Below are 24,192 nucleotides of genomic sequence, written 5' to 3' on the forward strand. Positions count from 1 at the left end.
AAAAATTGTTATTGGTTTCCTCCAAACTCATAAAATAATAAAATGGGAGGAAAACATAGCCACGTAAATATAGGCAATTAAGTTTTTACAACAGCCTAGTTCAGGATTTTCGGGAACCCCCTGGTGTCCAGAGGTCTCTCGGGCGAACGGATTTCCTCGAACAGCGCCGTTCTTCCGACAGGGGGTGCTGTTGAGCAGGATCAGTGCGCTCAACTGCTCGCATCGAGTCCGATTACTTTTTAATTTAATGCATTTCAAATCATTTGTGCAATGGAAATATGACTTGGTGTAAAGCAAACACAAATTAATTGATAATGTCTTTGGTTAAATATAACTGCGCAGCGTAAAACATGTCTGTATCAACAACGCAATTGCGTTACGTAAGTATTTCGATGAAAAACTTAGCTATTTATAAAAAACAGAAATCTGCGTACTTTTAAAAGAAGATACATATATATGAAGTACAGTGATGTAGTCTACACATATTTAGACAAAACTGTGTCTTTGCAATGTTTTATCAAACTTTATGCTGCATTTATATGCCTACGGGGAAAAAAATACACGCTCACAACAATATTCACACACGCATTGTGACCTTTATAATTAATATGTCCAAAACATAAATCGATTGCAAACTGCAAAAAGCGGAGCTGCATTTTTTAAATAAACTAAATAAAAAATGGCATTCCCGTGAAATTTAGGATAAGAATATAAAAGGACACACAAATAACACCAGATAAGATTCGAACAGAGAGAGTTGTGATTTGAGAGATTTGGTCTTATCTATCTGAGCTATTTGCGCCACCGAGTGTAAATGGCTGTATAAAACAAGATAAAGTCTCAGGAGGGCGTGTCAGAAAAGGAAACTAAACTAAATGTAGTTAGGTGCACGCTATCTGCCTTTACAGGAGTGTTTTAGAGCACAAGTTCTCTCCGATAGTAACTATTAACTTTACTCCACGAAAGTCTACTTCCTAACGGGTTTACTCAATAGGCCCTGTGTATGTCATCAGGGTGTAGTTCACTAAAGGTCCGTGGAAGATAAACTACAATTCCTAGCATTCCCAGTTACAGTTCTCCCACCGTTGCGTCATAGAATGTGACAGTCAGGAGATCTTACCATTTCAGTTGTTACTGTAGACACTGGTGATTAACTGTCGGTTTGGGGTGTCAAAGTCACAGGTGTCGTGTCTTTGATTGCGGTCCGAATGAAGTACCCAGCTGCGCCTGGAGAAGATGTGCTGTTATAGGGAAGTGTTTGAATTTTTTTGGTTGGCTAAACAAACGTGTGCTTTTTAAATATATATGTATTATAAAGATCCGTACTAATATTACGAATATAATTTTATTATTATTATTTAAAGCGTTTGTCTGGACCTTTTTTGTTTTTCATTTTCTATTCAGTTATGGAGGTGCCCCAGTTACCTGTTGAGGTAAGACATTGTGTAGTATTATGTAACACGTACTTGCGCATGTGTACAAAACAAGTTAACCCGTAGTATGACATTTGCAGTTTTACCATTTTACATTTACATAGTACGCAGTAATGCACGAAGAATAACCTGCGCACTGAAAAGTACATGTGTTGCACAGTAAAGTATCAGTAATATTGTTAGGTGTCATTATATACAGTAGGTAGTTCACTTATAATGAAACTGTGAACATGACATTGAACAGTGAAATACAAACCAGAGGGCACAGATGAAAACTGTGGAAGTTCATTTAAAACCAAGAATAGGAGGCACGTCTTTACCCAAAGGGTTGTGGGTGTATGGAACATGTTGCTGAGCTGGGATGTTGGAGCCAATACACTGGTGTCTTTCAAGAACTGGCTGGAAGAGATCCCCAGCTCAGTTAACTACTGACTGCCAAAGGGCTGGATGGGCTGAATGCCCTTCTGTCATTTCATATGTTTTATGTTCTAAGATACTGTGAGTTGAGCTTAATTCTGCATAAGAATAAATATCACTTTCTCCCCCATTTGTTTGGCGCATGTTTGGAGTACGTTGAGGGCACTCCAGTGCAGCACAGCTTTTAATTCATTATTTTGCTCTTATTGTTAGTGTCTTCAGCTAGATCGTTTTTTCACAGTTTTATTTTAAAGAAAAAAAAACATCTGTTACTGTATACATATGAAATGAATATATAGGGGTGATTAAATATATAACGCGCTTTTAATGGTCATTGTGCCTTGGGGTGGAGTCATATGACTGGGCCAAACGTGTCTCTAATTAGGGGAAAGTCTGCTTATACTATGGACACGGTAAAAACTAACTAAATTCATAATGAAAATGTGTTTATCTAGTGCCACTTTACCACTCTCTTCCTGTCTTTCAATGTTTAATCCCACTTTGAAATAGATCAGATTGGACATGATATCGTTTGTTTAACAGATTATTACTTACATTCTGAGTTTCCTGCAAATGCCCGACAGGAAAGAGGCGTCCCTGGTCTGTCGCCACTGGTATATTGCTTGTCAGGACTACCGCTTTCAGGTAATCCCATAACAATTGTACACTTTCACTGCAAAAAAGAGTTCCCTGCTTTCTTCAACTTTTTAGCTAGTTTTTAGAATCATGTCAATGCCCCGTTTAATAGGTCGGGAGAAAAGAGCTCGTTTTAGGTCACAAAAAGTATTTGGGTTCATCTCCCCCAGATCATCTGTGAAAGTGTTGTTGATATTGAATTGCAGAGAGAACACCACTTTCCATCTTTCAGTTGTTTGACAGAGAGCCCAGTAAATACCCCTCCTTACCTGCATATTCTCTCTGCTTTATTGCACTAATTCATCAAAGCAGTGTCTTCTCATATTTTGGTATTTCCAGGAAATGCCTAGAGATATTTTGGGGACATAGTTACACTTCACACTATTCATTGTTAATCCTTAGAAAGTGGGTCCACCAAAAAAGAGAAACGGCTCTTATGCTGAATTAAAGCATTCACGATTCTTCACCTGTTGATGTTGTCTTGCAGAAGAATCTGACCTACAAGTTCCCAGCATCCTCTGCCTGCCTGGACGTGATCCGGGGCCTGGCCGGGCGGCCCTGCTGCGGGGTGGCCATCAGCCACCTGGACAGCTCCGGCCTCTCCAAGACCATTCTCAGGCAGGTCGCCCTCCACTTAGGCCCGCGCCTTGAGAGTATCTCCCTGCCATGGGGCAGCATCACAGAGTCCTCTTTCATGGCTCTGGTGCCCCAGCTGACAGCACTGCGGGCGCTGGACCTCAGCGGGCTGGACAGCCTCTTCATGTCGGGCACCTTCCTGTCCAAGGAGGAGAGCAGGCGCGAGGTGCGTGTGGCCCTAGGAAAGCTAGGGGAGCTGGACCTGTCCAACCTGCGCTACCTCTCTGACCTGACGTTCAACCGCCTGACGGCCTGCGCCCCCCAGCTTTGCCGGCTCAGCCTGGCCGGTTGCCATATTGCCTTCGAGTTTGACCCCTACAGGGGGGCGCCCGCAGGCTGCGACTCCTCAGCCCTCCTCTCCCTCCGGAACCTGCTCCGGTTCCTCGGAGAGCAGGCCCACACCTTGAGGAGCCTGAATCTGGGGCGCACCGGCATCACCCCAGAAGCCCTGAAGTCCCTGGTCCGGGTGGAGGGTCTCAGTCTGGAGGAGCTGAGCCTGCCGGGCTGCAAAGACCTGACAGACTCCGCTATAGCTGCAGTGTGCCAGTACCAGCCGGGCCTGAAAACCCTGGACCTCAGCTCCTGCACCGAACTCTCTGATAAGGCAGTGCTGGCTATTGCGTCCAGCCTGAAGGACATCCGGAGCCTTTATCTCAGGAGAACCTGGAGGATCACGGATCAGGGTTTGTCCAAACTGATGGAACTGAAGGGCTTACAGACGTTAGACCTTTCCGGGTGTAGTAACATCACTGGGATCGAGATGATTAAAGGGCTCTCTTCTCCACAAGCTCAGGCAAAGCTGGTGTCCCTCAGCCTCAGGAGCTGCACCTATATGAGGGTAAATCCAGCTGGGGATCTCCTCTATTGCATACTGAGCAGCTCCTCAGTTCATCATCTCATTCCGCATTCTCTGAGTACTTTTATTTATTTTATTTTTGGCTTGTTTGAGAGGAATCAGTGTAATCCATGAAGGTGCACTTTCCATAAGGCAAGTCTTTGCCATATTTAATTTTGCCGTTGAGCACATTACAGTAGAAGCTCTAACAATTGTAAAAGGCTCTGTAAAGGTGAGCTATTAAAATCTGCTTTAATATAGGAAAGAAAAGTATGATTTTTGTAGCATTTAAAATTCCACACCATTACCCAAGTTTGTAGTTTGTAAAACTAATCAGATATTAAGCGTTTAAACTAGGAGGAACTTCTACAGACCAGCAGAGGCTGATCTTTTTATAGGGACTGGGACCGACAAAGCATTCACAAGAGAGACTCAGTTAGTCATTTGTTTCTCTTTAGTGAAAGATAATGGCTTCCTGCCACCGTGAACAGTAATTCAGCCTGTTGTGCCACATGGCTTGTTTTTGTTGCGGACGTCTCTTGAGATGTTGTTTGCTTTGCCCTCTCTGCCAGGACTCGGCCGTGTTCTCCCTGGCCCAGCTCCTGGGCCCTGGCCTGCGCGAACTGGACCTCACGTCCTGTCTGTACCTCACCGACCTGAGCGTGCGCGGCATCGCCACCTTCCTGCCCGGCCTGCTGGTCCTGCGGCTCGGCTGGTGCAAGGAGGTGACGGACTGGGGGCTGCTGGGAATGGTCGAACCCACGGAGGAGTGTCAGCCCGAAAGAGGAGAGGTAAGAGTGGAAAGCACAGAAGTGACGGAGTGGCGCAAGAAACATTCTGGACAACGACTGTGGTCTGGGACTGTGTGAAGGAGGCCTAAAAGATATTGGCCTAAGGAAAAAAAATGCTCCACGAGACACCAGGGAGTATGTTTTTGGGGCTGTGTAGTAGCTTTTAGAACCCAAATTTGACTTATTTTAAAAAAAACAGGCTTGTCCATTTCTTTTCCTTTCCACCATGTCTCTCATTTTCAGGCAGACAAAGGGCCAAAATTCAGCCGCACTTTTGGGAACATGGGCTTCTTTAGCCCCCCGCAACCACCGGCCTTCGAGGAGAAGCCGCGGCTGGTGACGGCGGAGGAGCTGGGGCGGCTCGGCGAGAGAGAGGGGGCCTCGCTGCGGGCCCTGAGGGGCCTGCAGGAGCTGGACCTGTCCGCTTGCAGCAAGCTGACCGACAGCAGCATCACCCAGGTGAGGGAGGGGGTTACCATGACAACACCCAGTCACGCTTCCCTACAGACTTGAATCACTTTGACGCAAAACGGTCAGTCTCCAAGTGTAAGAGACTCCACATGGACACGCTGGTAATCTGATGGTAAAGAAATTGGCAGAGGGAGTCTTCACCATACTGGAGCAGTCGCTAGGTAAAGTGCTACAGTAGATCATTCCCCCCCCCTGCTCTACAGGGATAGGGGTCACCAGATTTTCAAAAAACCACCATCACTTTTTTCATACTAGCGTATGTTTGTGCGTGCTTTTAGAAAATTGTTACTCATATATTTTTCTGTGTTTTGAATTATTTACTGTATTAAAAGTTATGGATAAAACGAGGAGTACATCTAGTACAGCATGAGTTTAATGATAATTTTTTTTGTAAATACTGGATTATATACTTTTGCTAGATTGGCCCGTGACCACTGGAACGTGTTGGATTATCAGTCAACAAAAAAAATCGCTGATCTACTTTGATCCTCTACAAGGCATAGAAGAAATGCCAAATAAAGTTAAAAATCTTAATAAAAAATGCATTTGGTCATATACCAGATAGCCCAATATGCACTGTGGCTGGATGTTAAGCCCTGGAGACTTACGTGTAATATGTTACAAATACAATAATTTTATATTGTGTATCTGGGTTTACAATGATATTGGAGCATGCATGAAGGAAATCGTTTTTTGATCTGAAGCTAAAACACAGAGCCATAAACCTAAATACACACCTGATTCATTCCTGAAAATTAAATTAAATAGACTCACAATAAACCCAAGTTGATATTGAGTCATATCCTGTCCCCCAGGTTTTATTAACAAGTAAATTTCCTGATGGTCATAAGGTTTATCCACAAATGTGCTCTACTGTAGTAAAGCTTGTACTGCAGGTTGAGATTTTTGTTATTTCACACCATAACGAACAGGAAGAAGGCTGTTGCGTCTGAAAGATCAAAAGAGTCCGATAACAAAATCCAAGTGATGGCTGGATACCGGCTGGACACCAGCCCTGCTGCTTGTGTTTCATAGGAGCTTTTCAACAGGCAATCTATTTATTAATTGTGATCACTTGAGCTAAACGTGGTCACCCACTTTCTTTCATTCGCTGTGCCAAGGGCTCCATCTGCAATTTTTAGACACTGGCGTCCTCTTGCTCTGTCCAAAAGAACAAGAGAACAGGACATGATGTTGCTGTGGCCCAGGGGTTCCCAGATATACACACCTTCTGCAGGTGTTGCAGTGTCTCAAATTGGACATTGCATTGGTAAACCAGGGCACAGGGAAATACATCCCTGTAATGCTTCTTGGGCTGAAAGAGGAAAGATAGAAACTGGCCTGTCCTGTTTGCAGGTGGTGCAGTTCCCGGACCTGCGCAGGCTGTCCCTCTCCCTGCTGAGCGAGATCAGCGACCGGAGCTTGCTGTCCGTGTCCCAGCACTGCCGTGGCCTCACCAGCCTCTCCCTCAGCCACTGCCCCGGGCTGAGCGATCAGGGCCTGGCCGGCGCCGCGCCCCACCTCCAGAGGCTACAGCACCTGCAGCTGGCCTGCTGCGATGGCCTCAGCGACAGGTCAGAGAGTGGGGGGTACCGGTGGGGTCACGTCTCAGGAAGGGAGGACCCTGCTAGTCGCTGTGATTCTGCTTCATGTACTTTACGTGCAGCACTAGTGAAGACTCCACATGTGGCCTGGAAAAAATGTTGTTCTAATGGTCTGAATAATAATAATAATAACAACCCGGATGATGTGATGGCAGGCATAGTACTCCAGTACGCACCCCACACATCAGCTAGCAGTGTGGAGGAGAGCAGAGTGATGAAGCCAGTTCAGAGATGGGGAGTATTAGGAGGCCATAATTGGTAAAGGCCAGGCGGAAATATGGCCAGGACACAGGGGTAACACTCTTTTAAGAGCCACTCTGGGATTTTTAATGACCACAGAGAGTCGGGACCTCGGTTTTATGTCTCATCCGAAGGATGGCGCCTTTTTGCAGTGTAGTGTCCCCGTCACCATACTGGGGCATTAGGACCCACATGGACCACAGGATGAGTGCCCCTTACTGGCCCCACTGACACCTCTTCCAGCAGGAATCTTAGCTTTCCCAGGAGTCTCCCATCCAGCTACTGACCAGGCTCACACCTGCTAAGCTTCAGTGAGTTCCCAGTTGTGAGTTGTACAGTTAAAGAGCTGCTGGAGAGTAGAAGAGAGTCACATCCACAGATTCAGATCGGCCATTTAAAAAACACAAAGTGGGGTGCAAGCAGTAGTCGAGGGGAGTTGATTTTATGTCTCCTACCTTTGTGTCCCTATGACCTATGACCTCTGCTCACACCCCCAGGTCCCTGACCGTACTCGCCCGGCACTGCAGGAGGCTGAGGACGCTGGATGTGTCCATGTGCAAGAAAATCACCATGGCAGGAGTGGAGCATCTCCAAGCGCAGCTGCCCTTCCTGGAGAACGTCCACAGCAGGTTTGTGGGAGGGGCTGACCTGTGCTTCACCCTGTGATCAGGCCAGAGCCAAGCTCAGAGCCTGCACCCGGACCTCGAACTGTAACGGTACAAACGAACACTGGCGGTCCCTCCAGGACAACAGTCACATACCGGAATGATTGCAGGTTGATTGTTCCCCCTGCATGTCTTGACCACTGCATTGTGGCACAGCCTCAAGACACTAACAGAGGTGGCACAGAAGTTTGGAACTGTCACACACGACAAATACAAAATCTTAATAAATTACTGGTTGTATTTATTAGTTACGTGTAGTAACTAAAGGGTCGTGGTGCATGTTACCCCACTCTAACACTGCTTACATGTGAGAACAACATGCACCAGGAGTTCGGCCTTTTCAAGTTTGACAGGATAAAAACAAAACCAGAAGGTATTAGCAGGAGCTCCATGTGTCACTGTTATCAGTTCCTGCCAGGATGGGGAAACTGAGATTTAACATTGTACAATGTTATTTGTTAATAATATCGACAATAATCTGCTTAGATATTATTCCTGTTTTTGTAAGTGTGGCTCAGGATGTAAAAGGCTGAGAAAACCGTGATGTAGACCTTGAGTTGTGTGACATTTCAAAGAAAAATATTAAACATTCCAGCATGTCGGTTCTGATAATTAATGCACAATGCAATAAATGGAACTTCAAGAACGCGGGTTTATTGTTAAATGTTTCTGTTTAAAGGTTCTATAATCTTTATGCATCTTTTGCACAAATGATATTGCAAAGGCCCTGCTTGTGCAGATGTGAATCCCAGGCTTTGAAAAAAGTAAAAAAAAAAACAAAACAAAGTTGAAAAACAGTAGCTTTCAGTACCTGGTGATTCTCCAGCATTCAGTGACTAAAGGCAATTCCAGTGAATAAAGCCTTCTGGGGCTCTGTTCATTACAATATGACAAATGCCTTCTGCTCGTTTCTATTGACCTATAAAAGAGTCAATAAAAGTTAAGGGTAACAATGATGTGGGACTGTTTTTTATATCTGTATCTGGGCGTAGTCAGTATATAAACAAGTCTTTGAACTTCAATAAAAAAACGTTTCCTCGTGTTTTGTTTGCTGCCCGAATCAAACCGGTGACCCGGTTTCAAAAACACTGGCTACAAAAAGATGTGGTTCTTCACACGTTAAAGTGAAATTGCATGTGCTGAGAACTGTAGTTGTAAACGGAGCGAATGGCCAGGACATGTGCACACAGGAACAAAAGAGAGTGTTGCCTCCATGTAGGAGAAAAGAGCTTCAAGTTTCCTCAGTGTCTAGACTATCGACCCATCGCTCATCTTTCCAAGCCCATTCAACTTGACAAGATCAGTCATGCCAAGCAGAACACAGGAACCAGGAACTAACACTGTTCTCTGAGGCATCCGAACAAGATGCAATGCTGGACCTTTTTCTCCATTTTAATTTTTGAAGTTAAGGTGCTTTTACAAAACAGTTGCAATGAGTCACATGTTACCCCTTAGTTGTGATTACAGTATTGGATCCACAAAGGCTAGTGAAAGACACCATGATGTCCAACCCCCAAAAATATAGCAATAGAAAAAGCATTTTTCTGGGCTGCCAGTTTGAGCCCATGCTCACAGTAAGTAACCAAGATCTACTTATTCATGGGCTGTGTTCAACAGGCTTTGTTCAGGTTCACAAGGAAAATCATTTTCACCATCCAAGTCAAAACAGCATTGTCCAACAAGATACAATTATTCACAGAATCAAATTGCACATTTTCTCTTTTATTTGCAGGGTCTAGTTCACTCAATTGTCTCCTTAAAGCAACAGTTCATCCTGGCGTTATAACCCAAGTGTCATAACCGAACACTGGAATATCAAGAAGTTTTTTCCAAAAGGGGCAGGGACAATTCACTTGGCTGACGTTATCCCTGGTCTCCAGTTTGTACTGAAACGGCCCGAGGGATCACTGTTTGCTGAAAGTCGTCTGGATGAGGTTTTGACCACGAAATCGTTGCTCAGCAGCAACACGATTTAAAGCCTAAGGATGCCTGCGTTTTAAATAACCTGAAAATGTTGAAAATCTTTTATGTTTAAACACAATAACAATGGACTTTTTTTACCAATACCCCAAAACAGAAAAAGATGCACTAGTCTGAGAGTATATAATTGTTACCGTGTCTATTTAGGCACATTACATGAAACATTGTTAATGTGGCATTTACTGAGTTTCCTGCTGGTAAACAGTGTATTGACTGCATTTTTAGTCTTAGTAGACCATAATGTAAGGTCCGTTTTGGCTATTCAAAGTACCAATTACTAATATGATTATTAATATTGAAGTACCTACAAGTTATTAATAATAATACTTCACTGAAATTGATCAGAGTTTTATCTCAGGCACATACAGTACAAATGTTACATTGTTTGGCAGTTTTGGATTGGATGTTTCAAGGGTCCCTTGAACTGAGTCAGAGAGTACCTAATGGTCTGTGTGAGGCCTTTTTCTTTACCCCATTATTAGTAATGTTTTTCAAGGTGAGATACAGTTTTTAACTAGCTGTAGCAAATAAACCCTTTATATCACTACGGCTGACTGAAGCTCCCAAACTCATCTTCATAGTGACCAAGAGATTCACAGGTCAAAAATCTGCTTTTGTAGAACTCAGATATTGCTGAGCTGCCTTACAAAAATGCCCAGACCCGGCTCTGAAGCTGATGTTGCACTGAGGTACAATACAAGACAGCATACGAGCCCGACTGTTCCTGCAGCTGGGTTAGTCTGGCTGCCTTCACGCTTGACGAGTTCAGTTCTCCCTGCCCCTGCCAGGACTGAATCCTGGTTGCTCGGGGGCTCCGAGCACACACAACGCCACCCCTGACAGTGGGTAGCTCCACCATGTCGGCAGAGTTCGGCCCTGTCTAGACCAAAGAGTGGGATGACATCACTTCCTGTAAAGCGTGGCCACTTCCACCATGAGGTATACTCCCAGAACAACACTGCTAGTCACACACTGATGGCAGGTACAGTACATGCAGGACACGGCCAGAAGATTCAGTAGTAGTTAATACTCAGGCAGACAGTTTTGATTGGAAGTCCACTGCTTTTTTGGCAGCAACCTAGCAAATCGTTTAGTAGTTTTTATTCTTTTGCAGCTACTTAAGCTAGAGAAGTCTGTAGAGTTCCTCTGCCTCCACTTAGACTGCAGTAACTTGTATTGCACACATTACATAGGTTGGATCTAACAGTAGGAAATCAAACATTCATACAGTAAATCGAATAGAGTAGCCCATTTAAGATATTCGTACACATAAAACTGGGGGGTTACATGTTGTTGGCCATACAGTACCTCTTTAATAGGACCATGTCTCTTAAGTGTCAGTTAGTCCACAACTTAATGAGTCGTATCTTCCTTGAAACCTGGAGGATCGCAGGGTGATGACAGCCTTGAGCAAAGGAAACCAGCAGTGCTCCCTTTTCCATCGGAGTCAGTTTCTTTGACTTAACGCCATCAAAGCCCCCACAGTACAGTACCGAAGGTCAGCCATCGTTCCAACCAGGACCAGAGGAGGGGAGGGAACGCAGTAAGGCATTCTTACACTCATTGAAGGGTAAGGGAGCGGCACAGAATGATACAACAACGGCACATCACACGAAGGGCTGTGAAGAGCACAACGCCGTCAGCCAGGTGTGTCCGAGCCGCAGCAGCCTACCAGAAGACAGGACTGATCCAGGACCGATCCCCGAGGTTAGAGAGCGTTAATGTCAAACGTCAGCCGGAACATCCCAGACCAGCTCAACGAGGACGGGCAACCCTCCTGATCCCCCCCGGCCCCCTCCCCCTCCCCACGAGCTCCCTACTGCTCGGCCTGGCTGAAGTCGTAGCAGAAGTTGTAGTTGCTGGGGGGCTTGGGGACGGGGGGCGCGGCGTCGGGGATGGGGATGTTCTCCAGGTCCAGCAGCCGCAGTTTGATCTCCATGGAGAGCAGGATCTCCAGCTCGCTGCGCATGCACTCGCTGGTCATGTCGCGGCCCAGCAGCACGTTCAGGCCGTCCGTCCACAGGCAGAACTGTCCGGGGCGGAGACAGCACGTCACGCACGGCCACAGTGAAACAAACCGCCTGACCGCGTCCGGCTCGGAGCGCAGCGGACCCGGCGCTTCAGAAACCCGTGGGGGGCGCCCTAGTGCATCCTGCCACGCTTAGCGGCCTAATTTATAGGGGAACTGTTAATACAAACATTTTGAAAGTATCTGCATTTCGGTGTGCTTGTAAAATGCCCAAGCAGTTCGCACTTCCCGACTAGGGTGTGAATGTTAAGCTACAATGAATTTTCACAGTTATCTAACACATTCAGGTTGAGACAGGTCTGCGTGGGTGGCATAAAATACATCATTTGCAATCAGTTCTTAGTGCAGTTTTGCATGTCTGGATCAAGCCTTCTATTCTCAACACTATGGAGTACACAGGACTCACACTGAGACACTTAAATTAAGTTTCTCAGAACGGGAGATGTTTTTATATTGTTCCACCTCTGACCAAAAGCTCCCCCACTAAAATGTTTCCCTTTCTCTTCTGCATGGGGTCCCCACTGAAAATGTTTTTACACAGGTTTTCCCTGGGCGACCAGAACAAACGAGACCCTAAATCTACACTCCAGAAGAGGAACTGAGTAAGAACTCACGTCAGTTCGGGAGGAGGCGATGAAATTCAGGGTGTACTCCTCCACATCATAGGTGATGCTGAAAGCCAGGTCCAAGACTTCCTGGAAGAGCAGGAAAAATAGCCAACTGAAACTTCGGAAGTGTTTAACCGAATTGTAACCTCCAGATCCAGCTTCAGCCAATGAAAACTGTTTGGTTTTTCACTTTTCCTACAGCATGGTCTCTACTAGCAACCGAATGAGACAATGGCCTCCTGTCATTTATCATCTTAATTCTTTCTTAATAGGTCCAGCTCACCTTGTTCTGCTTTCCTGAGCTCTTCTCTTTCATATGAGGGCAGTCTTTGCCTGTCAGTAGTGCTTTGATGTCAGCCACAGGAACTAGGGATAGACAAGGACCAGGAAAGTGAAATCCAAGTTCTCAGTACAGGCCCTCAGTCAACGCTGTTACAATGCTCAGTGGGATGGCACTCTCTCTAGAGAGCTAGTCTTGCTTGTTCTATCCATGTGAGGCCGGTTAGTGTGCTGAAAATCCAGGTTGCAGCAAATAACGGGAGCTGTGGGTCTCCCAGCCCGTCTACTCACTCTTCTCCTGTAGGGTCTCAATGGGGGGGGCGTCCGTCTCCTCGTCCACATCGCCATAGTGCAGCACCTTGTGATTGGGCGACAGGCGGCAGTACCACAGCTTGTCTGCAACAGCACATCACACAGAGTGAGGGTGCGTGGAACCTGACGGCCAGCTCCCCGCAAATCACCTCTCCCATGCACACACTCCGCTGTCAGACTGGGGCACCTCAGATCTCCACGAATCTGGGAGTTACGTCCATCAATCTCTATGCCTTTGTCGGTGGCTTGAATATTCAGAAGGCAAAAGCAGGTCAGGAGAAGCAGATTCTCGACAATGAATCTCAGTGATACCAAGCCCGTATCCTGTCTGGGCCGTCCCAAGGTCTGCAACCCAATACGGCAAAATGAAATAAATCCAGGAGGCTTTATTTCCTCCCTTACAGGGCCAAAACAACAAAGAGTATTCAAAAACACTCGCCAGCACCGTGCATGGCCCTTTTCATACTAAACCCAGTTTATATTTTACCCATTTGAAAATGTACAATTCCTAAGCCCCTTGCCAATGATCGATTTCTCCTCTAGTGCACCTATTTACAACATTTTAGTGGTTTTATAGCGGCCACTAGTGGTAGGTAAGCTGCAATTACATCCCTCTCTTAAGCTCTCCTGGCACACATGACTCAGAATCATACTGATGCGTAGCATGATTTTGGTAAGCACAGATAAGATGTTGGCTCGGGGCAGCTTGCTCTAGCCTGTGGTGTCCTGCGTCCAGCAGGCTGCGTGATGCGACACCCCCCAACCCCCTCCTGCCCCCAGATGGGCGGCTCTTGCCTTGTCTCCGCCGGCTGCTGATCTTCCTGAAGAGCGTGCCGTGGCACATCCGGTTCAAGCGCTGCTGCCGGATCAGCTCCAGGAGCTCCGGCTTCAGCTGCTCCTTCAGCTCCCTGGCAGGACAAACCCAGTCAGGCTTCTCTGCTCCTCACCCACCCCGCAGTTAAAATAACGTTTCATTTTTAAGCCTGAGATTAAGACAGGCATTGACAATACCTGGGTATCAGTACCTAACCCAATCAAAGTTACAATCATAAAGCAGTAGAAAGTGCGAGAGCTCCGTTACTGCACTGTGTGCATTTATAATGGTATCCATTTTGAATTAACCACTCCCCTCCAAATTTTGACAAAATGTGGCATGCAGCCTTTCCACCTCCCTCAAAGCATGATCTATGTGCAGATCTGCATCCATCAGTAAAATTCACCTAAACCGACACATGCCCTAAGCTGTCTGCTGTCTGCTGTCTGCTGGCTGCGTCATGTATGACCTTTTGCGGAGCATGCTGGGAAGAGGACCTGCAGGGGCCGGACAGCAGTGACATCACAGTCCGCGCACTGCAGAGTCTGACTGCTTCATCACAAATATGCCCGCGTGATACCCCAAACTCCAGAGGAGTGAGACATGCAATTTGGATAACATTAACAGAGGCAGAGAGAAAAGAGGGCGTCTCTAAAGCCACCCTGCTAACAGTTCTAGACCTCCTTTCCCAAGAGGACTGTGTGAATTTCACATTTTAATCCTTTGGTTTTTTTTCATTCCAAATTTAAAATCTCTAATTCTCTCACTCTATTATATAACCCTGGTGTGGAATCCCGAGTTGTGTCTTCATAGCTCGGCTCACAGTCACTCCAGTACTCCACCTTTCGACACAATGGGCTCACAATGAGGTCCCAGGGCAGGTCCTCTCCCTGGATTCTGCTGTGGCGAATGAGCCACTGTCATCTCTGTTTGACCAGCAGCTAAGAAAGCCCTGCACCATTCACCTGGGCTCTAACCCTAGAGGCACTGCGCCAGCACCGGCCCCACCACAAGCCGACTCCCGGTCACAGCCGGCTAGCCAGTAACACCCCTAAATTTTCTAAATTTTGCAATCGGAATTCCGGCCCCTTGTGGCATAAAGCGAGTTGATTTCCCAACCCAAAATTCCTGCTGTCCGCCACATGAGGGCATCCCCAGGCCAAGAATGGGGCTGAGCCAATAGTTATCCGACAACTGCATGGGAATGCAATGATAACATTGTTGCCTACGGCTGTTCCACTAAATGTTTATTATATTAAATGCTACTAGATGCTATATTATGTGCTAATATATTACATGTCTACATTTATTGCTCAGGCAGCTGTTCAGTGCTCGTTGCAGAACCTTGCCCCAGGTCTATAGATAAGGTGCCTAGTTTTTCACTCCCCTTTCAAGATAAGAAGCTCTCTCTTTTTCTATAATCTCAGTTACTGCTTTTCTCAAGGAAATCAACTGTTTGAAAGAGATCCCCTCGCGGACCTCCTACCTATAAGAAGAGGTATCGCCGCAGGTCCATTGGCTAAGAATGCCCCCCCACAGTGCCACAGGGACAGCAGGGACAGGCGCTCGACTTACAGCACGGGGGGCGCGAGGGTCTCCTCCTGGTGCAGCCTCTCGGTCTGCCGCAGCTTCAGGATCTCGCTGTAGTTGAGGGCGTTCACCTTGTTCTTGAAGAGCTCCAGGGAGGTGGGCTTGCTGGACAGCGTCCGCGTGATCTGCTCCCGGACCACCTGCATCACCTGCGGGGGCGAGAGGGGCTCGGCCTGAGAGGGCTGTCCCACGCGCAGAGGGGGGGGGGGGGGGGGGGGCGCCAGGCGACCCTCAGGTCCCGCTGTCCTCTCTGTGGACGGCCCCGCACAACAGCAGTGAACAAATCCGGTGGCCGGTCTGCTCGAACTGTGCAACACCCTCTACCCACCCCCTTTCTGGCCACTTTACCCAGTTCAGGGTCGGGTCGGGGCCAGAGCAGGAACTGGACCTGGCAAGCAACAGGCGCAATGCGGGGAACGCCCTGGACGGGACGCCAGCCCGTCACGGGGCAGGCAGACGCAGACACGCGCACACTCCCACCAGGGCCGGTTTGCCCAGAACCCAATTAACCCACAGCACAGTTTTGCGAATGTGGGGGAGAAAATCGGGGCACCTAGATTAAACCCACACAAAAACACGGGGGGGAACATGCAAACTCCACACAGCACCCCAGGAATTAAACCCAGGACCCCAGCACTGCGAGGCACTGCTGTGCCACCTTGTCACCCCTGTTTAGCACCCTTCTTTTTATTGAACCGTGGAGGAAAAAAGGAGGGCAGTTCATGTCAATCTGTGCCATTGATATAGCCCAGCGAAACCTTGTTTCAGCCAGCGAGGCCAGACTGGCACAGCTGCAAGAGCGCATGGGGATGAAGGAGTGCAATGTTTTGTTTTTAAAATAACCCTGTTATTTCACTGTGTTATTTATACAAAGGCATTCTCTCTGAGACGGTTGCAGTCACAGACTTGTACAAATCCTACTGGAGTCTCCCATTTTACTCCCTCAAAAGCAGGAGATTCCTTTCCTGGTCTTGGAGAGCTCCGTTCCAGGAGGTTTTACAGGATACCATTAAACCTAGAGGCCTGGAACAATTTAAGCACGTTCAATTAATCAGGTTATTTGTTCACATACGAGAGTCACAGATCACATGCAACAAAAACAATATCCTCAAGATCCAGCGTTTCCTGCATTGAAATAGTTGCTTCTTTAATTGATCAATAACTAAGTGTTCCTAATTTGGAAATAACAGAGGATTAAGTGAAACCTGTAAGACTAACTGGACTGGGCCTCTCCAGGACCATGGATAGAGTCAAGGTCGACGGGTTTTCTGCTCAACATAAATAAACCAGACAGCTGGCACTGATACTGCACAGGACAGCCAGCATCACCTGGTCTTGTTTACCTTCCCACATGGAGAATCCTCAGTGATCAGGAACAGGAATTACAGCAGAGACTGCAGGAGAAGCCAGACAGCTACATGAAATGTGTGTGCCTGTGCGAGAGACTGAAACTGCTTAGAAATGAGGGTTTGGCCCATCCTTTGCTTCAACAAAATCATGCAGAAGTCAACAATGTCACGATGGGCTCTAAAAACCAGCATTTACCCCTCCCATTTCCACCAGCCCAGCTCTTCTGTGACCTCAGGTGACCTTGGGCACTGGGGGACTCCCATTTCCACGGGGGGGACCCGATTCAGTGTGGACAGCACGCACCGGTCTCCTAGGCAACTGCAGCAGCGCGAACCGCAGGCTGACCCGCCCCCCATCACCAACGCAGCCCTCCCGCTGCTCAGCCCTTCATCTGTCTTTATTTACACAGCGCTCAGGCACACCTCGAGGTGCCTCCTCCTCTGTCAGCCGGAGATATATTCTCTTAATCTGGGCACGGCACCCCAACACCTCCTCAGCCAAGAGCAGACAACCCTTCTCAGAACCGCAGCCTTCTCCTGAACTCTCCACTCCTGGGGGAGGTTCAGCTAGCACTGAAATAACCATCCTACTCGCCGAAATCCTGAATTACAAATCCAAAATCTTGCAGTAAAGATTTTATATTAACCTTCTAGCTGCCTGCTGAACTGGAGGGGGGGAGAGGCGGAAAGGGCATTTCCAAAGGATAAAACTGGATAAAATATGTCTGAAATAACAGCAGAAAACAGAATATTCCTTCGGGCTCTTATACAGCGACGGAGAGAGCAGGAGGAATTTCCACAGGTGCGGGAGATCGAGTCTGTGACCACCCTCCCCACCCACCCACCCAAGGCAAAACTAGCAGCCAGCATCCCTAGAGCACAGGGACAACACAGGCCAAGCTCATGAGCTGCCGACCCCGCGCTGAAACCTCACCTCCAACCCTCAGGGCCAGTCAGTCGCATCTCTTTTTAAAACGCTAACCGCACATTTCGGTGATCAAAATGCTTTTCATTTCTTTGCTTCTACCCATTCCCCCTTTGGTATTTGTACTGTTACTAAAAACAGGGATCGTCCCAGGACCAAGCGGTTAATTCCGGGAAAAAACCTTGAACTACACAAATCAGTCCCAATTTCATGACCTTCATGTGAGTCCTCTCTGTTTTTAAAGACGTCACCCAGATATAACAGTGTAATAAAACCGCATGGTCAATTTTCATTTTAGGATGCTACCAACTACTACTATCACCTATTTAAAACCAACTGTTGTAACAGCTGTTGTAAAAAGACAGGCATTTTTAAAACTACCTGAATCCGAGCAATAACCTGAAGGAAACTTTTCGGATGAACCCTGACTGGTGTACAATTTCAATTAGTTTACTTTTTTCTTTTTTCCCCCCTTTGTTTCTGTACAACGCAAATGGTTCTCCTTCCATATACACACACATTTAGAGACGCGCAGAGCAAAGACAACACTGACATGAAGAGATCTGAGTAGAAAACGGCGTCGGTCTGAGAGCTACAAAGGAACAGATAGAGGTTGATGTCACTCTGAAAAGTAAAAAGAAGGAAGGAAAGAGCATTTTGGCTGCAAAGCCTCCGTTAGGCGAGTGGCATATTCCGTTAAAATATTATACACAATATTACCGCTCCTTCGACAGAATTTACCCAACCAGCAGCTACTGCTACTCTAATCCCGATCGCACACCGGCAGCGGAGAAAATCCAAACTGACCTCCATCTGTCATCCAGCTTTTTGAGGCACAGCTGCCCAAACATTTAAATCAGAACTGAATTTGGGCTGAGGAGCAGCGTGTTGTCTCTCAGGGCCTGCGAAGCGAAGACCCAGACGGGGAAGGGTACTGCCTTCCTGCTGTCACCCGGGCGGGAGCGAGGCAGGCACCTCTGACAGACGATCCCGGCTGGCATTGTCGTAAACAGCACTATCTGCTCCAACCTGGCCGGCAGCCCCCGCCGGGCACAGAGGCACTCTGTCACACTCCGCGCGGCTGCTATCTTACCTCAGGTCCCACTTCCACAGCCCGAGTGCTAACTGCGACGCGCCGCTCCGAGTGAGGGGGAGGCTCGGCGCCTTCCTTTGATGCTCGCCCAAACAGATCCCAGCACAAAAGAGGATTCACGCATTGTGTTCCCCCTCGAGCTGCGTCAGGCACTGACAAAGCCAGCCCCCCCTCTCCTCCTCTTCACACGCACACACACATAAACCCTCCTGCCTCTGCCCCAAGCCCCCAGCTGACAGGAGACTGTGCCTCGCCTGCCAACAGCGGTTAATGGCGGGAAACATTCGCAGAGAAAACAGCACAGTGAAGACAAGACAACAGGCAGGGAGACGACAGAACTGGGGAAGGCCAGCTCCTCTCCGCGGAGGTGCTGTCTCAGGCTGCCTCTTTCTCTCTCGTTACGCATCTGTTACCAGTTTATTCCCTGATCACTCTTCCTCCCCTTCTTCTTCAGCGTTATCCAATCCAGCGCCCACGGTCACACGCCCCATAGACGTGTTTTCATACTTTTCCTGTTCTCTGTTATTGCATTACACGCTCAGCCAAGTGGAAAAGAACCCAACAGGTGCAGTCCGGCTTTTAGCAATCGACTGGAGACAATAAAAAACCACATGCATTCAGGTGGTTCCCTTCATGAGCGTTTCACTGAAGCAGTTAACCGTAGTGCAGTGGTTCAGATTCTAAAGATGTATGCGGCAAACCAGTTTCTCCGCATGCCAAAGAGGGTAGCTGTCGATGGTTCCCAGGAGAATTATAAAAATAAAAACACCACACGCTCTGGGCTGGATTTCCGGTCAGGATTAGTGGCGCTCAAGCTCAGTGAAAGGGGCGCTGTGAGTCAGTCTGAGAAGATTTGCAGAGCTCATTGCCAGAGGATCCTGCAGAGGCTCCCTGTTCTCTGAAAGCTGGACCTCAATTGTTCCTTCACAATCAGGGGGGTTAAGCTATGGGAGGATCTGACAGGACGCTATACCGACCAGACAGAGCAGCCCAGATACAGCACAGCCAGCTTCTCTCTACACTCTCCCTGGGCCAGGCTGGACAAGCCATCACATCACACACCCCAAGACAAGAGGGAATAAGCATTTTTAATCAGATCCTTAGACCGAGACACTCATCATAATGTAGAGCAACACTGAAGATGCCAAGGGTGCACAAGCACACTCTGATAGTTTCCAAAAGCCGAGCTCTCACCCCTTTTTCGAATTCATGAGCACTCTTGCAGGACTCTCCAACAGTGATCCTATTGGCTTCACTATCCACTCACAAAGAAGGCAGTTACCATCCCAAATGCAGAAAGACCTCTGAGAGGTTAACCCAACCCCCAGCACTACAAGAAGCAGCCCGCTGAGAGCAGGGCGTTCTGACAGAGAGATCACCTTTACGGCCCCTACAAATAACCCCCGTATAACTTTGCTGTGATATAAATAAAACAGGGGACATGGCAAAATAAAGACTGTATTCATTGCTCAAACAAAATAAATTGCAAGGTCGCTACTAAAATATAAGGTTTATTTATGGGTGTAAATTTATGTGCATAGAGCCAATCTCACATTTAATCTGTCAGTATCCCCGCGTGTTGGCTAATAAGACTTTACAGTTTTTCCAGACTTAACAGCATCTTATTTATAGCAGAGCACCGCAGATTGGTGCATTTATTAGTCATGATGAAGTTGCAGTTGTAGCTCATCTAGAAACAAAGATGTAATGAAGCCAGTTTAGCACAGAGACACCTTCCACTCCTCCAGCCAACATGAACATGATGCTTGTTCTGATGCTTGTCTAAAACCCAGGATGATATAAAATGATATTCACAAATCAAGAGGATCAAAAACAAATGTGTCCCTAATCTGAAAACAGAAGGCACGAGTGGACATCTGCACCGGAGTTCTGTTTCCGATCTGCGCAGTAAGCTTTTCCGAAATAATCAGAGCTGGCAGCCACGTTCCTCCCCTGCACATTCCATTCTATTCATTCCATTTCCAACCATCTCCCAGCATCCCATGCACAGATGCCATTCGTCACTGCCAGCATCTATCTGAGCCGTGTTTACATGGGGGTCAGTCAATTAACTCTATTTATAAACAGGCCTGTATCGCAGAGGATCGGAAAGCTTTATACACATACAGTAGGAGAGCATCCTCTTCATCCAGTGCAGCCCCCATCTGGGGGACTTCCAGAAATCATTACGCCCTAAAGCATAGCATATCAAATGGAGAGAAACTGCTACATATATTTAAGTGGGAACCTAAGGTGGACCAGCTCATACAAACCCAGAGCTAGATATAGTCTCTACTCTTACTCTTATTTAATGGCGAAATAATCTGAACCTCATTTTATCAACTAATCCAAAGGAAGGCAACTCCTATAGTACAGGGAGCATACTGGAGCACTGGATTTTTAGTTACATACTGGTAAAGAACTGGAGTAAAGGCGTCAGTTCTGTAACACAGATACAAAAGTCAAAAACCATCCACTGGATCTAATACGAGGTGAGAAGAAAATGTGTTGTGCATTTTATGCTGAATCACAGGGTCACTGCCTCTCTCACAACTCTGACCTGTTTGTCTCTCATTCAGGTTGAAAGGCTGTGGTTGGGTGTTTTTCTGTACAGATAATACGCTGGTGAAATGCCGCCATTCTTCTCCCAAGCTTTCAATCGAGCCAGCAGGGATTAGAGGGGCAAGCAGGAACGAGCACAGCAGTCCAGCCCACACAATGCAGGGCCTGGTGGCTGAGCTTTCACCGAGGTCGGAAGGCCACGGGGCTGTGTGTGACCTTTCTGGAGTGCGGACAAGGAAGTCGCCTCCTGGCAGGTGACTTTCGAAGCCTTTCAAACTTTATTTCCTTTCCCCGCTGCAACTGCCTCAACATCGTGGACTGTTTTACACCTGCCGGTCCAGCAGTCACAGCACCGGAGAGTGAATTCTGGGGGGTTCAGTGCACAGAAACCGACAGCCCTCGCGCATCAGCAGTTCCAACGCAAGTGAGAAGAAACAGAACGTGCTGAACAGAAGACGTGAAGGCATCCCGGAGCTGTGAGATCTGGGGGACTGTTCATAAATTCCAGGAGGTCAGATAATAAAATGGGCACCTATTGTTGATTCCCTAATGAAAAAGGTGTGAATATACATGTGTGTTGAAACTCAGGGACAAGTACTATTTGTACCCTGGTTTCCACATCCATAGTAAGAAGCCCCGTTATTCCTGGGATCTTGCTTTCTTCTTGATTTGTTTAACAGATGCCCTGACCCAGGGCAATTGACAGTTACAGTGCATACATTCAATACACTAAGGTGACAAACCATGTAGATGTATGAACAAAGCCGAGAAAATGAAATACCTTATCAAAGTCCTCCTGGGTGGCTCTCATTTCCTTCCAGGTCTTGTTCAGCAGCTGGATGCAGATACAGAAGAGCTCCTCCAAGAGGCGGTCCTGGGCGAAAAAGATGGGGTGGTAGTCCTGGCCAGTTTCCGAAGCTGCGGGACAGGTGGGCAGGGTGAGCCCAGTGAAACACAACTGAGATTCAAGAGCAGAAAATCTAGCGGAATGAAGTGGGGAATTCAGGCTGCCGGGCAACAAGACGTTACCCCCATTCAAGTTTCCCAATGCCGCCTGGAGTGCTCGGAGCTGGCGGCTCAGGAACTGAACTCTGGACACGTATGCAGCAAGGGACCACATTACCACGCTGATGAAAATCCACTTACAAAGGGAGTTCTCTCGTCCCTGTCCCGTTGTACCACCTGTGTGAAGTCTGCGTGTCTCCTTTCCCCTCTCACTGTCTGTATTCGCTCTGTGCTACAGAGATCACACTACAGAGGGCTCCCACACATCCCCATATGCTGTAATGTACATCACGGCCGACTGCCAGCAGGGTTAAAAGTCCCCTGTACACTTATACAACACGGGTGATTCAGTTTAAAACAGTCTGCAGCTCAGACTGTTCTCGGAGCTCAGAAATCAGGCCAGCTGAGATGACATCATCAAATCAGGTAACAGCTCACAGCACGGAGGTGAAGAGGCTTGCGGAAACCTCAGTGAGCTACTCACTCTCTCCACACCTACCCCTGACACAGGTGCCCCATAAGGCCACCAGCTCTAAGTCCCTGTCCCCCACGGCCCCCCTGAAACTTACGGGGCTCCCCGATGCGCAGTATCTCGCACAGGATGAGGGTGAGCTGGATGCTGCTCCTGGCGAACGGGCACTCGTGCTTGTCCTCCCGGCTGCTGTTCTCCAGCACGAACTGGGGGCACAGGAGCAGGAGTCAGGCAGGACACTCGCACACGGGTACCCACACATCCTGCTTACACCCATTGTGGGAAAGATATCTGTCTTGACCAGGTCCGTGCGCGAATATTTGCATTTAGCATCTAACATCTTAGAAGAAGAAAAAACAAACTGCAACACGCAAGATTTGGACTAGTATGAATCAGTTGCAACGAAGTGTCGACTTGGCGAGCTGAACCAGTGCTTTTACAGAGCCTGGTCATTAATTCTGGGTGGCGAAATATTATTTCTGGTGTTATTTTACCAGAATAGGTTATTTTATTTGAGTGGGATGGTGGTGTGACAAGCAGCCCTGCTTTCTGGTCCTGGAATCTCTCAATGTACTCTAGTTGCCATCGAAAGGCATTTCAACTGAGTGGACTGATCTCTCCAAATTGGCCCTTTGTGCTTGTGCATGTATCCTGCAATGAGCTGGCACCCTGTCCAGTGTGTAGCTCTACCTTTTGCCCTGTGCCCAGGACAGGCTCCAGACTGTGCCCTCATCAGGATTGAGCGCCAGGATTGAACCTTTACCAGGAGCCTCATAATGGTGGAATAAATGACGGTAAGAGAGTAGAGCTCATCTTGGTCTGTGAAAACAGCCCTTGAAGTGTTTTATGTCAAGGGGCCAGACAGCTCTGTAGCCCCAGGCCCTGCCAGGCTTCACTCACCCGGCTGTAGGCATCAGGGTAGCGCGAGGAGAAGTAGGACATGGTTTCGAGGGCCAGCAGGCCCGGAGGAGTGCGGTTCAGGTCCAGGCCCGGGTTACTGTTGTTCTGGAAAGGAACGGAAGGAAAGGAACAATAAGCCCTACGATACTGTCAAACTCGCATTTGCACACACGTCCTTGGAGTCACGGGAGCAAGGAGAACATCTTTTTTTTTTTTAAAACAGCCATTGAAGAAACGATCCAGATTGATCAAATCGTTTTGAAGCGAGGCTGCGTTTCTGTTGGCGATGCAGGTGTCAGTCCCCCGCGAGTCAGGCCAGTGAAGGAACGACAGGGCCGGCAGAGCCAGGGAGGGGGGCGGGAGGAGGGGAAGCCGGCGCTGACTCACAGAGAAGCCCAGCTTCTTGAACTCCTTGGCGCAGAGCGAGCGGCGGCGCTCGTGACTCAGGCCGCCCTCGCTCTCCGTCTCGAAGGCTGCCTGCCGCAGGCTGTGCAGGACTTCCCGCTGCTCCTGCGAGGGAGGGAGAGACGGGAGAGAGGAATGAGA

General features: G+C 47.8%; 2 protein-coding genes across 3 annotated transcripts in view; one reads left to right on the plus strand and one right to left on the minus strand.

The window, feature by feature from the left end:
• Nucleotides 1–1,070: 1,070 nt before the first annotated feature.
• Nucleotides 1,071–8,514, plus strand: fbxl9 (F-box and leucine rich repeat protein 9). Of its 2 annotated transcripts, XM_088614097.1 has the most exons (8): nucleotides 1,071–1,248; nucleotides 1,403–1,433; nucleotides 2,394–2,495; nucleotides 2,974–3,960; nucleotides 4,530–4,748; nucleotides 4,992–5,207; nucleotides 6,576–6,793; nucleotides 7,561–8,514. In XM_088614097.1, exons 2-8 carry the CDS (start codon nucleotides 1,407–1,409, stop codon nucleotides 7,727–7,729), a joined length of 1,938 nt encoding a protein of 645 aa, XP_088470223.1. In that variant the 5' UTR covers nucleotides 1,071–1,248; nucleotides 1,403–1,406; the 3' UTR covers nucleotides 7,730–8,514. The 2 variants fall into 2 exon arrangements, with proteins under 2 accessions (XP_088470223.1, XP_088470224.1); XM_088614098.1 differs by lacking the exon at nucleotides 2,394–2,495.
• A 915-nt stretch (nucleotides 8,515–9,429) lies between these two features.
• Nucleotides 9,430–24,192, minus strand: part of elmo3 (engulfment and cell motility 3) — a 34,322-nt gene continuing 19,559 nt past the window's right edge. Inside the window, exons 12-21 of the mRNA XM_088614096.1 lie at nucleotides 24,034–24,156; nucleotides 23,647–23,751; nucleotides 22,844–22,952; nucleotides 22,051–22,187; nucleotides 15,326–15,489; nucleotides 13,732–13,844; nucleotides 12,916–13,020; nucleotides 12,629–12,711; nucleotides 12,352–12,432; nucleotides 9,430–11,737 (exon numbers count right to left, since the gene is read on the minus strand). Coding sequence (XP_088470222.1) covers nucleotides 11,525–11,737; nucleotides 12,352–12,432; nucleotides 12,629–12,711; nucleotides 12,916–13,020; nucleotides 13,732–13,844; nucleotides 15,326–15,489; nucleotides 22,051–22,187; nucleotides 22,844–22,952; nucleotides 23,647–23,751; nucleotides 24,034–24,156 — 1,233 coding nt within the window. The 3' untranslated portion in view covers nucleotides 9,430–11,524. The remainder of the gene's footprint in view (nucleotides 11,738–12,351; nucleotides 12,433–12,628; nucleotides 12,712–12,915; nucleotides 13,021–13,731; nucleotides 13,845–15,325; nucleotides 15,490–22,050; nucleotides 22,188–22,843; nucleotides 22,953–23,646; nucleotides 23,752–24,033; nucleotides 24,157–24,192) is intronic.

The sequence above is a fragment of the Lepisosteus platostomus genome, chromosome 20 (assembly GCF_059453375.1).
Source record: "Lepisosteus platostomus isolate fLepPlt1 chromosome 20, fLepPlt1.hap1, whole genome shotgun sequence".
Taxonomy (NCBI): Eukaryota; Metazoa; Chordata; class Actinopteri; order Semionotiformes; family Lepisosteidae; genus Lepisosteus; species Lepisosteus platostomus.

What these genes read in the sequence shown, in the direction of transcription:
- fbxl9 (XM_088614097.1), top strand. Translation starts at nt 1,407, where the DNA reads ATGGAGGTGCCCCAGTTACCTGTTGAG. An exon ending in TGCCCCAGTTACCTGTTGAG is followed by an intron (nt 1,434 to 2,393) that starts GTAAGACATTGT and finishes TTTGTTTAACAG; the next exon opens with ATTATTACTTACATTCTGAG. An exon ending in GTCAGGACTACCGCTTTCAG is followed by an intron (nt 2,496 to 2,973) that starts GTAATCCCATAA and finishes GTTGTCTTGCAG; the next exon opens with AAGAATCTGACCTACAAGTT.